This window comes from Scaptodrosophila lebanonensis, unplaced genomic scaffold (genome assembly GCF_003285725.1).
Source record: "Scaptodrosophila lebanonensis strain 11010-0011.00,11010-0021.00 unplaced genomic scaffold, SlebRS2 tig00000131-arrow-arrow-pilon, whole genome shotgun sequence".
Classification (NCBI taxonomy): Eukaryota; Metazoa; Arthropoda; class Insecta; order Diptera; family Drosophilidae; genus Scaptodrosophila; species Scaptodrosophila lebanonensis.
In genome coordinates, this window is record NW_022060584.1 from 1,504,812 (window position 1) to 1,524,902 (window position 20,091).

General features: G+C 35.3%; 1 protein-coding gene across 1 annotated transcript in view; it reads right to left on the reverse strand.

The window, feature by feature from the left end:
* Nucleotides 1-7,523: 7,523 nt before the first annotated feature.
* Nucleotides 7,524-20,091, reverse strand: part of LOC115628974 (protein madd-4) — a 98,905-nt gene continuing 86,337 nt past the window's right edge. The window contains exons 16-19 of the mRNA XM_030525252.1: nucleotides 12,340-12,714; nucleotides 9,769-10,137; nucleotides 8,201-8,351; nucleotides 7,524-8,144 (exon numbers count right to left, since the gene is read on the reverse strand). Coding sequence (XP_030381112.1) covers nucleotides 8,005-8,144; nucleotides 8,201-8,351; nucleotides 9,769-10,137; nucleotides 12,340-12,714 — 1,035 coding nt within the window. The 3' untranslated portion in view covers nucleotides 7,524-8,004. The remainder of the gene's footprint in view (nucleotides 8,145-8,200; nucleotides 8,352-9,768; nucleotides 10,138-12,339; nucleotides 12,715-20,091) is intronic.

Consider the following 20,091-nt stretch of genomic DNA (forward strand, 5'->3'; position numbering starts at 1 on the left):
AAGTAATTTTGTTTCAATCTTTTAAAGGCAAATAATTTATTTATGTAATCAATGGCCCTGCTTTTATACTGTATTATTATATAGTTTGATGTCTTTGAAATTACTAAAAAAAAATTAAGAAATCATTTCTTTGATTTTTTTAAACTCCATAAATTGTATGCATTTCTACTTTTTAGCCTAAGCGAGATATTTTTGTCCGTCTAGTATGTATATACTTGTCCTATAAAAGGGAGTAGCAAGTTAATTACACACTAATAAATATTATTAAATCTAATTAAATAATTTGCTAATTGCAAAAAGTAAAAATGATTCAAAACTACTTTGTCATTTTGTTGATATGTTATTTCAAAACTTTGCTTTACAAATCTTTTGTAATTACATAATTACAAATTCAAAATCATAAACACTCTCAATAATTTCATTCTGTTTTCCAGCTGAAACTGCTTACTGCAACCACATGTTGTATCTTACGAATTCCAACACGGCTGCCACACAGTCGAACAGACGCGCGTGACACAATTCCGCTTAATTGAATTGGAAGACAGTGATTATGTCGGGCACATAGAACTCGTATACCTACAGATATACTTGTACACATATACTATACACGCATAAATCCAGCTTCTAAGTCAACTCTGGCTGGCAGAGAATATCGGCTGACATAATTAAAAGAAATCTGCGACCGACAATGCGAGGCAGTTAGTCAGTTAGTCTAAGCGCTCGCCTCTGTCCTCGCTAATTGCCAGATGAAATATGATTTCCTTTGACACTGAACTGACGCCTCGAATTGTCAGATTCTTGACTGCTCGTACTTGCGAGTGTGCAGTACACGCGTATATGTGGATTTTTATTATTACTATATTTTTTTGCTTGCTTGTTTAACTTTTGCACTTTGCTTCTATCAAGTATATACTATAAAATACGATTAGTTGGCTGTCGCTCTATATATAGTATATTGTCATATTCTACGAAGTTGAACGTGTCTGCCATTCGCGTTGCTTGATGTGTAAACGATTCTAAGCTGAGTCTCGAATTACTTCCACCGATTTGTTTGGCTATCCCATACGAGTATAAGCACATATATATTTCCACTTACTGGTAACTGTACAAATGAAACTCTTGTACATACGTATATAGGTGTGGAAAATCAATGACTTGACATACACAAACATACACACAAATATACATAATTATTGTAAATACCGAGAAGGATACACTGTCGCAAATTTCTCCTTAGCCACACTTTGTTGTCAGAAACTGTACAGATAAGTAAGTGGACTTTCTAGGCAGTGATCTGTATTCCCCTATTTAAGATTTAAAAAGTAGCATTGTGTATATACTTGTAGTCGCACGAAAAGCAAACAATTTAATGGACTTAAGACCGATTAAATTTCTATAAAAACATCTTTCCATTTTATTAGCAGCAATTAAATTCCGCAATTAGAGTAATTGTAGTTTAATATTAATTCTGTGAATTTTTGATCACGTTCAGAAAAGTTGTTGCTGTATTTGTACAAAAAAAAAATAATAATAATCCATGATTATTAACAAAATATGCTACTCGTACTGAGCCTATTTTAATTGTCCTTGTTTTGTGTCAGCGAGTTGTTGAGACCGTTTCATCTTAATTGTTAACAGGGTTTAATTTAGTCCATTTCTTTTTTCATAAAACATACAAACATAAATACATTGATTTTTCTAATTATAACTGCATTCTATCAGCTCTCCATTTATGTGACACTTTTGTTTTTATATTCTATATTGTTTTTATTTACATATTGGCTCTTAAATTTAATTCTAGGACATTCTTCCACTGTAAATTCCACTGCTTCAATAATATTTATATTATTATGTTACAATTTATGTTGAAAGTGTATTACATTCGAACATTACATTACATTAGAACGTTATACATATATATTTATATGTATATATGTATTATATGTTCCCCTAATCAATACAGTTCAGATATTAGTTGGCAGTTGTGTATGTTATCTATAATTATGTTGCATTTCTTTATTAGCATTTGTGTTGTTTCATTCCTGATAGTTTAGTACTCTTGTTCTCTTGTCTATGGGATAAAGGGTCAACATCTTGTCAAGATAGTCTTTATATACCCTGTTCCCATAGGGTAACATGAGTATAACCAGTGAAATAACATTTTATTAACATTGTAATACATTTATCACTATTTCATTCACATATGTAGCTTTAAATAGTGTGCCTAAGTTTTTATACCAATCCTTATTTCTTTACGTCTCCATTTACTTTTCTTTCTCCCTCTATTCATGCGGCGAACCTGATGTAATTTTGAGAAGAATATGACCGATTTGAACAAGTCAAGTGATTGTCTGCTATTGGTCCTTTCAGGTCCTTTCTGATTAATATCAACCTCACGCGCATAGACTTAATTCATATGTGTCCTATTGGATATACTCGTCTCGTCTCTCCATGCTGCTATTGCTCTTTAAATGAACTGTTATTTACCACTTTTCCCCTTTTCTTTATCTGTTTCAGCTGTGTGCGTGGGAAATTGCAGAATCCAACCTTCTAGTTGTGGTGATTGCTTTTATCAAGTATCTCATATATACATAGCTAGTCAATAATCGTATTGGCATGTATTTTCCATTTTCAAATTGTTCGCATTGAGCGAAATAGAGAATAGTTAATTTGTTGTGATGAAAAACAGTGGAAAGCGGCATTATTGGCATTTATAATGGGCCATGAAATTGTCGAACATGCAATTGCACTTTTTATAGCTGCATAAACACATTTCAAGCATGAATAAATGAGTAACTGAGTGAATGAGCGAATGACTTATTGAATGCACTTTGCAAAGCGTGTGAATTCGATTGTCAGTCACTGATTGATTGTTGCTTTAATGGCAAACAAAAAAGAAACAAATTTTAGGAAATTGTAGCAAACAGTCGAAATCAAGCTTTGTTCAGCTTTGGCTTTCATTTCGCTCATTCAGGATGTATTCTTATTAATGATCGCGGGCGTTTTCAAGCATATAAGTATATGTAGTATGTATGTATATGTATGTATGCTGAAAATCGACAATTTCCTGTTGCTTACGCCCACCGAGCGCCAGCCGTGTGGCTCGATATTAAAACATTCTCGCCAGTCGCGACCTGCGAAATAATCTCAGAGGCAGACACACGGCACGGCCAATTGTTTGTCGTGGCGTTACGTCAAACTTTTCAGTTGATTACCAAGCGGTTCTTTGTGTCGCACTTTAATTGGAATGACTTTCATTAGAAATGCATTGCACGGTCGCTCGCTTATTTCAAATTTGAAATTCAAATGCCGAATTTATATCTCATCTGTAGCTGTCTGGCTTGCCCGGCGTATGCGCAATGTGGGACAGTGGCGCCACCTCTTGTACTGCCGGAGTACTATTATCATGCTGTGTCGCTTAAGTCTTTAACCAATAGATGGCGCATAAAGAAAAATTGACTGAAATACAAAATTTAAAGAAAGCGGAAATAAAATACTAGCTTCTTTGCACTGATTTTTAAAATGATCTGAATTAACATCTGCAATTAACATCACTTTCAATGAAATCAAATCTGGCGACTGCTATATTAATAGCCTATTCGATTTGATTCTCAGCTCGACCAAATGAGAGAAGGTGTTTCTTAGCTTATAGGTATATAGATCTATACACAAGTCTAGGGTAGTTAAAATATATATACATATATATTAATTAAATTTGTGAACTAAGCAAATGAACTCATGAACCAAAAATAGAAGAAAAAACCTTATTATTTTCCCCAAATACAGATTTTAAGAAACAAAGTTGTTATACTTGAAAAACAATAAATACAAATTATTTCTAATAAATCAATTCGTCTGGATTTCAATCTTCGAAAGGTTTTTAGGATTATCAGAAAACTAAAGTACCAAACAAAGAAGAGGTCAGTAGCAAATTTAATTAACATTTATTACTTCTATTAATTTGTTATGCATTTAAAGACAGTTGTATTTATTTATATTTTCAGATTACATAAATAAATACTTTAACTTATGTTACATGTAAAACTTAAGTACAATTAAATAGTACACGAAAGGTGGCAACTTGTGGCAGCAAATCTTTTTATGATTGGCCTGATTGATATCCTTCACAAGAGCGAGTCCTTGGTTATTAATATATATTTGATGATCAAAAAGCGATACAAAAATATAAGGTAAAACTGCAAGTAAATTCTAAGTTTTTCGGACATTTTTTCATCATTGATGATATTCTGGCCATTTTCATCTTCTAAAAAGGACACTCGGAATGCACCAGGAAGTAGTCTGCCCGCTGAACTTTATGTGCGATGTTCAACTATTCCTGAATGTTAAAATGCCACAATTATCTGCATTATTGATTCACGCCGTTGCTGCATTTTCAGACCCAGTTTGATACTGTTTTTTATAAATTTCGGATCAATGCAAATTAACAGAGTAGCGATTAGAAATTATTCTACTTATGATTACTCTATTTTATTGTTTACATACCTATTATGCCACCCAGTAATTTGTTTACTACTCGTATATCTGGGTTTTCAGCGGACTTATCTATTAATACATTCCACAAGTCCACGCCTTTGTGTTGTTTGCAGAACCCAATGGATACAAATTTGGAATAAGACAGTAAGTTTTATACCTTATGTATAATATTAAAGGGCGCCTCCATAATCTTGAAGATCAGACACTTCCGGATAGGTGCTTTAACATATATTAATAGTTTCCTGTATGGCACAATCCTTAGAATTAATACAGAGAGAGTGTTACAAGACCGAGAATGGAATACCCCGTACCCAAACAAATTTCCGGAACTGAGTTATATGTGTCCATCGCAGAAGCAAAACTAAGAAGAAGAAGGGCTAACTTGATGAAGCAGTTAGTGCTCGAGTATAATTGTTTTGCTAATAACTTTTCTTAGAATTAACGGCAATTGATTGAAATTTGAAACAAAAGTAGAGAATTATACATTATTTGCATGTGCAAAGAATGGTTTATGAAGCTTTGTAATCGTGGCCAGTATTGAAAAAATTCTGTAGCGGGAAATCATAAAAATGAAATAATCTCGTGTTGCCAAGTTTGGTCAATATGGGTTGAGCCGTTTTCGAAACCCAGACGGTCAACTAGGCAGACGGAGGACATGTCAAGATCGATTATACATATGTGTTAACTTTATGGGTTCGGAGATGTTTTCTTCTGCTTGCACAAACCTAAGTGTAAAGTAAGAGTTGGGGGATATTTTTTATTCAAATTAGCACTCCAGTTTTTTTTCAAAAAGTAAAAACAAGTTTTTGTTATTTTTCAATATTTCGATTTCAATATTTCGATTTATTTTTCATGAATTTCTTACAATAATTAGCAGCTGCTTTCGTATTTCGTTCTGTATTCATGTTTTGCTGTCTTTGCTTGTCACTTACTTTAGTCATTAACTTTTCGTTATGTAGCTTAATTGTGTCTAAATATGTATTGTTGTTGTTGTTGTGTGTGCGTGTGTGTGTGTGTGTGTGTGTATTGGTGTAGCTATGTCTGAGCGTGTATCTTTTCGTAGTTATAATTTAAATTATTTTTCACATATTTAATTTATAACTTTTACTTAACAATTTAAATACATGCTTTTAACACTTCGTTCGTATTCGATTCCGTTTTATTTTTGCATTAAACTAATAGTTAACGGCTAAATGTTTTACGTTTCGGTTTTATTCTTTTAATAATATTTATTAAACAATTTGCTCATAAAAAATATAAAATAATTACAAATATTTGTATGTATATATATTAGTACATATATATGTAAGTGTATGCTTTATTTAAACATTACATTGAAATGATGTTTGCATATTATGATTTATTTTATTTACAATATTTAGACTAAAAGCAAAACTATTTTTTTCGCTAAGTGCAGGCCATTCAGATGCGCGTAAGAGTTTCTGGCTATAAATGCGATAAAATACACTTAAATAATTCGCGACCATTTTGAAATGTGACTAAAAATGTTGCACAATATTTACATATTTTTTTCAACTTTCATTTTTCATTTTTCTTTCTTTTTGTTTTTCACATTAGGTAACGGTAACAGTGCAGCGTTTTACTTTTAAATACTTAGCATACTTTTAGGCTTTGCATTTGGTTTTAATCAGATGAGAGGCGAACATTTTTCGTTAGTCTGGGAAAACTACCAGCGTTGAATGTCGGAAAAGGGCTTTACTTTTTAGTTAGACATGTGTGCTGCTTATGTTATTCCTTTAGCTAAACTTTCTTTAGATTACTAGTTGAATATTAGCTTAACACTTAGTTTGACGAATTACCTGTTTTCCTTTTCATTTTAGCATTTGTGGCCAATTGACAACAATTGAGTTGTTGTCTAAAATTGAAACTGTGGGCCTTGAATCGCGTTTTCCAGCATATCAATAGCCATTACTTCTTTTTTGACATTTCATTACAAAACACAGATATTTCCTGCAAGCACATTTGTATTTCTTAAGCGAAATCGATGTATGTATATAGAATTGTGTATTCCTTCAATTGCAATTGAAAATATTGCCGACTATGTAAACGAATGAGGAATTTAAAAAATATTATTAAACAATTAGCAGCTTAGCCTGCTGATGCCTGGATTTTAAATTGAAGTATAACTTGCAGTTACGAATAAGTAATAATAATTGCATATTGGATGTTGTAGTTTATTTATAAGAAATGCTTAGAGACCTTTAGGGTTATGCTTAATTTCAGATAAAAATCAACAGTTTTTTGAAATCAGTTAATGCCAAATGCAAGCCGATTGTCAGATAAGAGGAATGTTTTTGAATAAAAAGTGAATGAGATATATGCATTATTGTATTATATCAATTAATTAATAAATTTTGAATGCAATATTTTAAATATTTAATTCACTTTTATATTCTAAAACATGCAATTTATCTTGCAAAAGATTTGGCAAATATTGCAAATAAACTACAAGTACAAGATTCATTTTATTTTCCAAGCAGAAAAGAAAAAACATTTCAGAAAAAACCAAAACTCAAGAAAATAAGGAAATAATTGTATAGTTCATTGAAAACAAAAAGAAATTTTTGAAATTGTATAATTACTTTATTTCATTCAGAGACCTATCTTTAATGCGTTTGAAGGTACATTTAAATACATTTTCTTCCAGTATTGAACGACTCTTTTCTTTTATTTATCCTTGCATCGAGAAATGGCGCTTACATTAAATTTTTGTTTTCATTTATATTAAACATTTAGTTTAGCTTTAGTTCGTTTTTAGTTTTATTTGCTTTAAGCAAGCTTCTAAAAACCCGTTGAGATAGTTTTATTATTTTCAGCATTTTTACTAAAATTTGTTTTCAAATAAAAACAAATCTATTTATTATTGAAAATAGTTTATGGAAATGTTTTTATTTAAGGTAATCTATTTGAAATAATAAGAATAGGTGCTAACATTTAGAATACTGCAAGCTTTTTAAATTGATTTTTTAAAACTGAATTTTTTTCTTAAAATATGAAAACCACCTCAACGTATGTTTAGAATTTTTTAAACATAGTTTACTTTTGTCATAATGTTTGTTAATCGTTTTAATTCTTTATTTAAAATATCTCCCGTAGTCCTTAATGTTTTCCGCTGAATTTTTCAATCAGTTACCTTACATTCTTGCAGCTAATGTTGATGTTGATGATATTTATGCCATTCCTTATTATTATTACTTTGACTGTTTTTATAACAATGTTGCCATTTTAGAAATGAAATTTTGCTATAATTCAGTTGACATTATGTTGACGTTTATGAAACAATAAACGAAATGAATTGTAAATACATGCTATAAATATATCAAATACCTCGTTAGTTCGTATGCGTTATGCTTAATTGTATGTTCTGCTATAGTTTAGTTTTCTTCTTTATCCTTTATGTATAATAATTGCTTCCAAAACATCGTAAAGTCCTCTGCGCATTTGGTTGCTGTTGCTGTTGCTTTTGGTAGGCTCGCTCACCCCATAGAGCTAATGGAATATATATTGGGAGGGCTGGCAGGAGCTGCAGCACTTCTCCTTGTACCGATGCAGCCGACAGAGACCCATGGCCCGAGCATTCCGGCAATAACGCGACGAGTCCCGACAATGCGCGACGTCTGGTGTGTGCACTGTGAAGGCAAGTTGGATTAGACCTAGTGTTCTTAGTCGACTTCTAGGGACTTACTTTTGGACAGGCAGGGCGCACTCTTGCACACCTTCATGACTTCCGGTCGCTGCTGATGTTTGCAGACGTTGCCCGCCGGCCGGCGAGTCCCATACCAGACGCACTGCAGTATGCGGTATTTGATGCCCTGACGTCCACAGGGCGCATTGCACTGCTCACACGCAGAACCCGATGGGAGAACATGAAAAAAAGTAAAACAAACACAAAGTTGAATTTTTCAATTAATATGTAATGCAGCGCTTTAAGAGTTCAGTCAAGAGTGCTGTGCAGCAAATCGCAATTTTATAATTTCTCCATTTCACAACTCTATTTGAAGACCAATCGAGTTGTTGACTTCTCTTTACAATCCCATTTCTTTCAATTGAAACTGTTTAACTTAAGCTAAAAGACTGCAGAAGTGTGAAGAGCTAACATGTAATGACCGACCAATTATAATAAGTTCTTATTGAAAACATGATTTATTTTTAGATTGCTCCTAAAATCTGTTATTATAGATTTCCAAGAACTAATAGAAAAACTAAAATCCGCCTTTAATATATATGTTTTTCATTTATATCAAAGTTGCAAGTGAAAAATATTTTAATTCCCTCTTTCTACAGAAGATTGCAGCTATTTATTATATAAATTTATTTATTATATATATGAATGTATTCCTATTGCAATTTATATTTTCTTGCTTTCTCCTCTTAATGTAGTTGCTGTCTTATTGCAGCTCTTTTCTTCTTTATTGATATCGGCAATGAACTTGCTGCCTTCTTTTGTTAGCACTTCGTATGTAATGTTTTCAGATTTTAATGCGGTCTTTTACTTTAGATAGAAAAGGCAGAAAAAGAATAATTGTTTTTTCGTTTTTTGAAATTTTGTGATTTTCTTGTATTATTTAAAAAAAAAACTATGTGTTGCATTTCTGCATAAAAGTTGTTAAAAGGGTAATAAAAATGTCTTCTATTAAATTTAAATGAACATTTAAAAAAATGATTCCTTGCAGTAAAGCATAATGCGACCCCACATTTATCGCATTCAGTTTGCAAAAAGCCAGTGGTATTCAGAAATTTTAATCATAGCCGTCTATCGGACCGTGTAGGCCAATGGCCGAACTGATCCTGTCTGGTCAAAACTTAAGCTATTTGAGCCAAAAGTGAACATATTTTCAATTCACCAGCTTATTTAGTTCAACCACATCAAATAAACTTAAAGTAAAACTTTGCTGATTTTGCGCATATATATAAATAATTAGTTTAAGCAATACGTTCTAGATATGCCTCATAGACATACGAAGGCATCAGGCATCGGTGCACTCTTATTGAAGCTATCCAGCTGAATTCGATCGATATTGACGTTCGTAATCTTAAGAAATCGCAAGCCATTAATGAATTACCTTAACAGTAATGATTAACATCGATATGTGCTCGCTGCATTTATAAATTCTTAGTGATTGTTTTCATGTCTTTTTATCGATCAATGAATCGTACATTTTAGCACACCAGTTATATACTTGTATATCAATAAAAAAGTGAAATTATTGCAATCACGGTTTCTCTCAACACCATCGCCCCCCCAACACTTACCTCGGACCAGGGCTCCACGCGCCACACGCCCTTGCAGCGTTCGTTATAGCATTCCTGACGCGCCGACGGCTTTTCGTATTCATCGCAGGCGTTGCCCACGCTCCCGTTCTCGTACCGGCACCGCACCTCCCGCCGCTGTATGGCCGTGTTGCGTCCGTGGCAGCGCGACTGGTGGCACAGACTCCAATCGCCCTTCGTCCACTGCGGACAGGGCTCGTTGCCGCAGCTCTGGAACGTGTCAGGCATGTCCAACCCACGGGCGGCGCAGTGCGCATTGTCCACAAGGCTCGAACTCGCAGAGCCGGTGCTGTTGTTGTTGTTGTTGTTCGATGCTGCTGCGGGCTCGCGCAGGCAGCTCAGCGTGCGGCGCTGCGGGGGCAACAAATGAAACATTTTCTTTATTTTTGCCACACAACAACAGCAAAAAGGGAGAAAAAATCGGAGTAATGCGAAGATTGGCAGAAGCCCCCCTTCCCACCAGGCACACACACACACTGGCTGTTAAAATATTTAATCTTGTGCTTGATTTTATGAACCTGGACCGCTGCCCCAGCACTTTGTCCAACACTTAGCCCAGCACTTGGCCCATGTGCATTTGGCTAATTATTGCATAAATGTCCTCCGTTGCTCCGGGGCCGACCATCGTATTGGACATTTTTATGGCCTTTGCTTAGCTAATATGTTTGGGGGAGGACTTCTTCGCCTTCCGACACGTCCGAATCTGTCGGGCTTGGGGCAGAAGTAAATCGTTGACACAACTTGTATGCCTCCCCATGAAGATACTTAAGCTCCACGGACCACTTCAGACGTTGATTTGAACATTTTTCTATCTTGAAACAACATTCCAAGTTTGTTCAGACTGGAAGGCATGTATTTAACGTTCAAAGGTGAAGGAGAGAACGTGAAACCTTACCTACCCAGCTAAGCGAATTTAAGCCAACAATTTAAAACTACAACGGATTTTTCTCTTTTCTATTTTCAATCATAAATTTGCTATCTAACAGCCATAAGTTCCATGAAATATTTGTAATGTAAACATCGATTTAAGCGATAATTAATGCAATTAGATGAAGAAAATAGCTTTGAAATAATTTTGTTATTATTACAAAGCACTAAAACAGCATTATATCAGTGCCTAATAATTAAGCAATGTAAGCACAAAATTAATTAATCTGCCATTTATAAGTATTTACTTAATGCTGTCATTTATTTTTCAGTTTTAATTTTACACATTAGATGTGAAATAGAACTTAACAAACGCTTTTAACTGGATGACGCCACAAAGATGAGAGTTTCAGTTATTAGGCGATTAATAAAGATTAAAGTATTAGATAATACCTTCCTTAGATGGTGTAAGGATATATATGTAACACAGTTTGTTTAATCTAGTAGAAACCTATCAAATATTATCTACAAGTAATACTCTAAAATGCGTTTTTTATGTTTCACCTAAATTGAAATAAATATGCTTAACCTATTCGAAAGCAGTTCTTAATTTTCAATCTGTTTCAAGAGTTCTTCCTGAAGTTGTCAGAATTCCAATTTAAAATCTAGCCGTACTAAATCATTACACACTGCTTTGAGTTCTTTTAAGTTCCATAAACTAATAAATTGTGAACGATGGTACTGACATCTTGAGCTTTAATATTTTTTTTAGCACTTTTCTTTTATTTCAAGCGCATCTCCTCTTTTTGCTTAGCTATTGATAGTATATTCTAGTATATTCCAGACAGCATTATTTTCTTATTTTATTTTTAATTATGTTTCTATAGATTCTCTAAGATTAGCTTTTGGATTTATAGAAAAAAACTTTTCTGTTATTTTTAATTAAGCTGTATTTTTCAAACACAGTTCCGTTTGACGGACGACGCATAACCTCGTGATAGAAAATTGGAGATGGATGCTTGCTGTTCTTCACCACACATGGTTGTTAAAAAGGGCAGAGCTTGGTTCAGAAGTTAATAAGCCCGCCAGCACCGGGTTAAATGCTTTTCAATATCCGACAGCTTTATTGGTACACTTTTAATTCATTAATTTTTTCTCAGTTGTGCATTTAAGTGTCAGGCCAGTTAGTACAATTATACAGCATTTTCTAATCGAGGGCAAAAGCTGCAGAATTAAGAGAAATCCTCAGAGTCTCCATTTCTATGATAAACTATTTGCTGAAATCCTTCAAGTAAAGCGCACGAGAGCTGGACAGGTCAAAAAAGAAAAACTCTCACCTGTGCCAAGCTATTAGAAAGAGTTTGAACTTGCATGCTTAGCTCTCTAAAAGTCGTTGTTATGCCTGACTAGATTATTGATTAATAATAAAGGGAGCTATTAATTGGAAAAATATTTGGTTTCTATCTATTCTTCAGTCTTTTTCAAGTTCCGAGCATATGATTAGGCATTTACTTAGCATGGTCATAACACGCTTTTCTATCAAAATTTTGATGCTCTTAGCATTTGAGGCTTATCTGATATGCAAATGGGGATCGATTTCACCTTGACCCCTTGAGGCATTAATCATGACAACTTTGTGGCTGCTTTCTACATTTTACTGCCACATTAACCTTCTTTGCCACTCACCCTGAGTCCGCTGCCGGCGGCGCCACATTGTTGCGAGCATTTAGACCATTCGCCCAGTTGCCATTTGTAGATGAAGTCATTGCTATTGGCCATCGTCTCCAACTCACTGACCACCAAGCTGGCCGCTGTGCTGGCCAGGAGAGTGTTGGTCGCTGTCGTTGCCGTCTCCCAACGCACGTGCGGCATGTGTGGTGGCATATCCTCTGAGCCGGTTTGGGGGGCGGGGACGCCAGCCAGCAATCGTCCTGCTTCGGTGTGCAGCTCCTTGGTCTGGACACGCGCGGGCTCATCCTGTTCGAAATTTGGCTCCAAATCGACGCCATATTTCATAGCCTCGCCGTGCAGCATGAGCTGGCCGCGTGAGTCCTTGAAACGCTGTAGCGGCAAAAGGAACTGTATGTGTGTGTGTGGGTGTGTGTGGGAGTATGTGGAAAAATGTTAGTTTAAGTGTGGAGAAATGCGCGACTCTTAAAACTACACAGCGTGGCACGGCCGCAGCAGCCGCGCCTGTTGGTATGCTAAGGTAAATTGCCCTCCACACATTGCAACAGTGAGTGTGTGTGTGTGTGTGCGTTTCCGCTTTAATATCGCGTATCGGCATATGCATCGCTCGTGCACATGTACTTGTGTGCGAGTGTGTGTGTGTGTTTCCATGCATGCACACTTGAATTGGCCTCATCAATTGCTTCGCGATGAGTGACTACGACTGCGAAATACGATTAGCCATTGACCTGCATGGATCCTGTGCCCCCTCCTCCCCAGTCCCCCAGTCCCCCAGCCTGGTCAGCCATCCTGACGCTTTCCCACTAATTTTACCCGCATTCTCTCTTCCTCGCCACTGCTGTCCCAGCAGAGCACGAGCATTTAACTTGCAAATTTGGCAAAGCTTTTTAAGCGCTTCGCGGACAATACACTGAGAGAAGCAACTTGGCTATCAAGTGATTTTTTGAAACTGGCTCTGACGATACAGTACTTAGAATTCTTTTAGGCTTATGAGTTTTATTAATGGTAGAATAAGTTTTCTTATTTCTTTACTTTACTTTATTTACTAATATTTACTTGTTCTTTAATTCTTATTCAAATAACAATAGCTGGCCTGAGTTTAAGTAAATTACTCCCAATGAGTCGAGGTCGTTAATTTCATATCGTAAATTCCTACAGCTAGAAATGATTCAATCAAAAATCTTGCCCCAACAGTAGTTAAGCTTATAAGTGAGGCATTAGTTTATAATTGATTCGTTTATATACGATTTAAAACATTTGGTTTCTAAAAACTCGAATCTACTTTTCTGATCAGCGAAACGATCAGTAAATCTATCCCATAAAAGAGTCGCGAATTCCACTTAGATTGTGAGAATTCCAAACGTATCTTATCGTCTTAAGAACTTTATCTGTATTCTGTTCGACTCAGATGAAAATAGCGACCTCAGCCTTATTTGATCAACTATAGAAGCAACCGAAACTTGGAAAGTATGTAAACATTAGGTGCAATTTGTCTCCAATATAGAAAGGAACGTTAATGCTTTCTTTCGTTTAAATATCGCCTGCTAGCTATTACGGTATTGACTGTACGTTGATTACAAATCCGTCAATCAAATTATCGTTTTCCAACTCGCACTCAATTAATACTCGTATTCAAGTCAGGTGACATAATATAAATGACACTGTGTAATCTTTAAACTGTATGAGTAGATTTTTTTCAAACCAACACAAATTTGAGTCCGTTTTGTTGGCCAACATTTTCTAACTGTACGCCCAATTTGAAATCTATCCTGGCCAGCAAATGGCTCGGTCTCTGCCCCAACCAGTTGCCAAAAATTGTACGCCGCTATGCATATGCAGTTGTCAGTTTTTGACTTTTGCAGAGCCCCCATGTCGCCCCTCCGCCCACGCCATTTGTTGTTATTGTCAAACCCCATTGTCTCTGGTAACGGCAGTGCAGGCTGTTTTCTTGTTGTTGTTGTTGTTGTTGTTGTGGATGTCATTGCTGTTGCAGCTGCTGGTCGTTTCTATTTTACAGGCACAACGTGCATCGTGCCGAGTCCTACAAAGATGATTTCCCAAGTGGCACTTGAAACCAGCGACAAATACGATGCTCAGTTTGTTGTTCCTGCAACTGCAACTGCGCTTTTATGTGTGGCAGCTGTTTGTTCGACTGCCTCTGTCTGTGTGTGTGTGTGTGTGTGTGTGCCACTGGGCCGCTGTCTGTGTCTGTGTGTGTATGCTTGCTATTGTCATTTGTAGTCACGCTGTTGCTGCTACTGCTGCTGCCTCTATCGTCCCCACCACCCCCTCCTCAACTAGCTTTTATTGTTGTCACCGCAATCGTTGCCATTGTCGTGCTGCTGCCGACTCCTGTCAATATTGTAACAGCCATGAACCAAACTATACCCGATTTTAAGCACTGCCTGGCAACCGATTTCGTATTGCCTTCTTCTTGTTGTGGTTTTCCATGGCAGCTGTGCTTCTGTCGCAGTTCTAATTAGTTATATAATTTGCCATCAAATGCAACATGGCTTTGAACTTTTGCATGTGGTTATTGTACAAGTAAGCACAAATATGTCTAATTGAACTTATATTTTAAATATACATCTAAATATATAAAGATTTGCCCATCTTCTTAAATCGAAATGCCACCCAAAGCGTTCAGCTTGATAAACTGTTCCATAAATCGCTCAAAAGCGCGGAAAACTATTAGCAAGGCTGCTAGAAATTACGCATTAGCTTTGATCCTTCACATAATTTATACAGCAATGGCAACTGTAGGAACAACCGCAACTAAGGGAAGTCGCATCTTCTTCTATAAACATGGAAAATTACAAATTATGTTATTCTTTTATTATCGAATCGAAGACTTCGTTTTATGAATATTTTTCATATTTTGTCAATAAATATATTTGCCAACTAGAAAGTTTTTAGAAGTGCTTAGATCTTTTAAAGCTTTATATATCTCTCTTCAGCATGTTAGTTTAGTTTTTTTGACAGGTACATAAAACCAATATCTCTTCGAATAACCACTAACGACTATCAAACACAATGTGCACTGGCTTTTAAACTTTACCCTTGAACAAGTCTATTAACGGCTTCACATTAATAGGAACTTCCATAGAATAATAGAAGCCACTAGATAAAATTTTCATTTGCATGAAAGACGCCTGCCTGAACGTACACAGCAATTTCTGTGAATTGTGCCTTGGAGATGCTGCTAATTAAATAATCCATGTAGCTTTTAGGCTCATTTGCATTTAGCACCGACGTCCTTCTGTGCTCCTGCTGGCTGGTCATAAATTTCCAATCCCCCCATTGACTTGCCTCTTTCATGAGGCTCTTAGCTTAGTGCTAATCTCAGCCTCTGCATTTCCATTGCATTGTTGCGGAGCCTGGACTCAAGACCAGCTCGTTAGCAGCCACTTGGCTGGCTAATAAAGCAAGGCTCTGCATCAGCCATTGATTAGATGGCGGACTGCATTCATTGATTACTGGGCTTTTATACATACTCGTACATTGAATTACTACAGATACTCATCTTCTATTCTATTGTATGCTGCCTCCTCTCCACCTCTTCTCCTGCCATCATCCTAATGTACTTTCCATGCAACACTTGTAATTGAACTAATTTGCCTGCGGGTCAGATAGTTCACTAATTAGCTAAGTATAGTGGCCATGTCAAAAAGTTTTCCATTCAGCTGAAAACATAGTACTAGGGGGCAGCGTTCTCACTCACTTTTAACAACAATTTATGGCTGCCTACTACTTGGCCTATTAATTATAATGCGCACTTTTGCTTTGCCTCCTCACATGTGTATATATAGTACCTATATAGTATATATACTTGTATATATATATTTATGTACATGTGTAGGATATTGCAATAATTCGTGAATGGCGCTGAAGCGCGTTAATAAATTTTCACAGGCACAACATATTTCCACATAACTGTCGCCATCATGGCAAGATGCGCTTTGCCTCTTTGTAGTCTGAAGCTATCCTGGCTGTACTGTGGGACAAAACACTTATAATAGTTCAAGGCACTTGGAATTCGAGCCATAACGAAATCAATGTGATTCTTTAATATAGCAATCAAGCAAGAAGTTCTAAAGCGTTTATTGAATGGCCCTATTTGGAATACATTAAGTAGAAACAAAAAATGGAATAAGCTTGAAAACAAATTGAAAATAAATATTTCATATATCATCGATTCAACTTACTAAAAATATTTATCAACAGACACACACATTTCTTAAATCTTACAAATATAGTATAATTTTATAAATAAAACCATAACAATTCATTGGGACCTTTTCGATCCGATATCAGTAAACGGTCGCTCTTATTGGATTTTTAATTTAATTTACTATTCTGCCAACATTAACGGACTTAATACGAATATGTAGTAAGTTTTATAATTTTTGGTCACTTTTGTTATTGAATTAACGAAAATGAAGTTGCTCGTAAAAGTAGAGGACTTATACGACTTAACTTGGAGAGTATTGCTAGTTTCCTGCAATGGACTTTATGGAAAATGTGCCCAAAATGCACTTTTGAACATTTCCTTTACTGCACTAATTAGAAATTCTTCCTTTCTTGTCTACAGGATAACTATCGCAAACAGAAACTCAGGAATATCATTAATTTATTTATCGTCCATTTATATATATCTTGGACCGAAATAGAGGACTCTATGACTCTACTTTATCGAAAACTATTTCCATAAAGATTTTTCAAAATTATTTTCAGAAATATTATAAATTGAGTAAATTTTTATATATCTTGAACCGAAATAGAGGAGTCTATGACTCTGTTTTATCAAAAACTATTTCCATAAAGATTTTTCGAAATTATTTTCAGAAATATCATGAATCAAGTCAATTTATATATATCTAAGACCGAAATGCAGCAGTCTAAAGCTTTACGACAACGATTTCCATAAAGAATTTTTTAAAAAGCCACGATTGGTTTGAAAAATTGTTTTCCTAAAATGAAGAGCATATTTTATTTTGGAAGCGAGCGTCCATCCCATGTGGTTCTGCAATCTCTTGCGTCTCGCTGCCTATTCCAGCTTAGGCTCCACCACTACTGTTCCTGCTCCTGCTCCTGCCTCCTGCTGCTGCTGTTGCTCCTGCATTCCTCATGTTACGCTTGCGATTTATTTGTAGAAGCGAAATGAATGCGCACTTTTGTTGCATTTAATTTGAGTTGCGACTATTTATTAATGTCGAGGCAGGAGGCGAGCAAACAAAACCCGCAGTTGCCGCAGTCGGTTGGTTAGCTATGCGCCCCACTTAAGCTGCATGCAATTCAGTTTTTAATTTTTCTCCATTTGTTGTGCTTTAAATGCTAAATTCATAATGATATGACACAGATTTTAGTTTGTCTGCGATGCGATTTCTCAGGCGTGAGAATTTAACGATGCTCGCATTGGAGTTACAGATTCGTAGTGCTGCTAATGAGGTTCTGCCAAATGTGTTTCAAATAATAGAGCTCCGACAGTTTTTCGAAAGAATAATTATTGCATTGAGTTTGTGTGGAACACATTTAAGGATAGGTTTTCTTACTAGAGACTAACGAACTAAAGGCAGCGGCTTGGATAAAATTTGTTGCTCACTAATTAAGAGCTATAGAACTGAATTTGAATATATGTCAGATCCAATAGGTAGAGGTACTATTTACTTATTATTCGCTTTATTTATTTACATATAATATTCAGAGACGACAGCTTAAAAATATGTGAAATTCTAATTTATAAAAAAAAAAATTTTGAAAATAAAATAAGCTGAACTAAATCGACATCTGTGATTTTAAAACTGAACCATTTTCCTACAAACTTTTCAAAGATATGATTTAATTTAAGTAAAGAAGGTTCCAATATTTCAAAACTGAAACGGATGATGTTTTCAAAAGGCACAAAGTATTGTATTTCTTTCTTTTAATGAAAAATTAAATTTAATATATCTTCAAAGAATTACAAATTCCTGAACAAATATAAATACAGATGAATTTAACACACATATAAATAAAAATGCAAATAAATTTTTGACCTATTAGACAGCTTCTAGGAAGTTATTTAAGCCAATTTTTTATAGATTAGTAAAATTTAATTTTACTGTGATTTTTAGCACAACACTAACAAAAACTATTTTAGCTAATCAGATAATATACATTTGTTACTAAGAACTAGATCTTTAAGACATTTAAGTTAATATTTTAAAATAAAGCAGCTAAGACCATTCCAAGATGAATAAAATTTAATTTCACTGTCACAACTAACAAAAACTTTATAAGCATTAAGGTTTCTTCGATTAGGTATAGGCCTCTTAATGTTAAGAGGCAACAATCAACACATAACCTCAGACAGTTTTTGATATCTTCCATAACGAAAGACAAACAAAATTGAAGAAAGGACAAGAATGCAAAATATAAGCCAGCAATGCAGAGGTGGAGTCTGCGGTCGAAGGCTATTTTGAGGAGCTCGTTGCTTCTCACTATAAACACAGTATCAAAAGGGGACTGTGTAAAGAAACAACAATAATTCTTTCCTAGCTTTTAGTGTTTTCAATTTTAGTTCGAATTTCAAGCTAATTGAATTTTTTTTCTTTTTACTGCTGTCTGCTTATAATCCATGCTTCATTGCACATTATAGATTTATTTCACCCACAAGGCCATTATAAATTAGGTCACAAATTAAAATCGCTTGTATCGTTTAACTCTTTATTACATTTTAAATACGTGCTATAAATTCTGTTTTTATTGAATCTAAAAACTGCAAAAAAAGCGTAATAATAAAATCCAAATAAATATAATTATCAGAATTGTGGAAAAATATGAACTACTCCTAGCTAGGAGGCAAAGCCACAAAGAGTTAATCAATGTGTCAAACCTGCTGGTTGTTGTCCACACTAACACACATACACAGGCTAACGGACACATTTTATAAAATGGCCGCACCGCCCACATCCTATGTGACCGCAGCGCGTTTTTTCGTGTGTCCTTTGGCTAACCAGAAATGTGCATCAACATTTTCAAATTATTTAGATAGAATCGCCACGATATAATGCCGCGTGCATACAAAAGTATCTAAACAAATGTAGTATATAAACATACAAACGAGTGTGGCTTACAATTTTACGGTAACTAGCTTTGATAAATGTCAGCGTCGGAGGTGTTACAACACGCACACACACCCATACACACCCATACACACCCATACACACCCACATACACCCACACACACCCACTCACACACATGCTCCGAAACTTTTCCTGGATTGCAGACACGCGCCTCAGTTGGCTGCACATCATAAATTATTTTTGGCTAATCTGCATACAAGCATACTATGTGTATGTACTTATTGTACATAAGGGTTTATATACGTACATATGTATGTAAGGCTGCCGGAGCGCTGCGATTCGAGCGTCACAGCTGATACCGAAGCTCAGACTAAGGCTTTATCGGTGTAATCTGCTGCATGATTGCACAGTACGCGCCAAAAGTTAACGAACAGAACTACTTTTAATTTTTCTATACTGAGCTTTTAACATAAATATCAAATTGAAGCCAAAAGAGTATTCATATTTTGTAATTATGGTAATGGTATGTGCAGACTGGCCAATAATTTGTACCAAAAAATTATATTTCAATGAATTTTCAGAGTTTGTATTTCAAAGAACGCATTCACCAGGTAATTTTGGTTTTTAAATAATGATTAAAAAGCATTCACCTTGTAGACTGTTCAGTTATCAAATAGAAGCTGT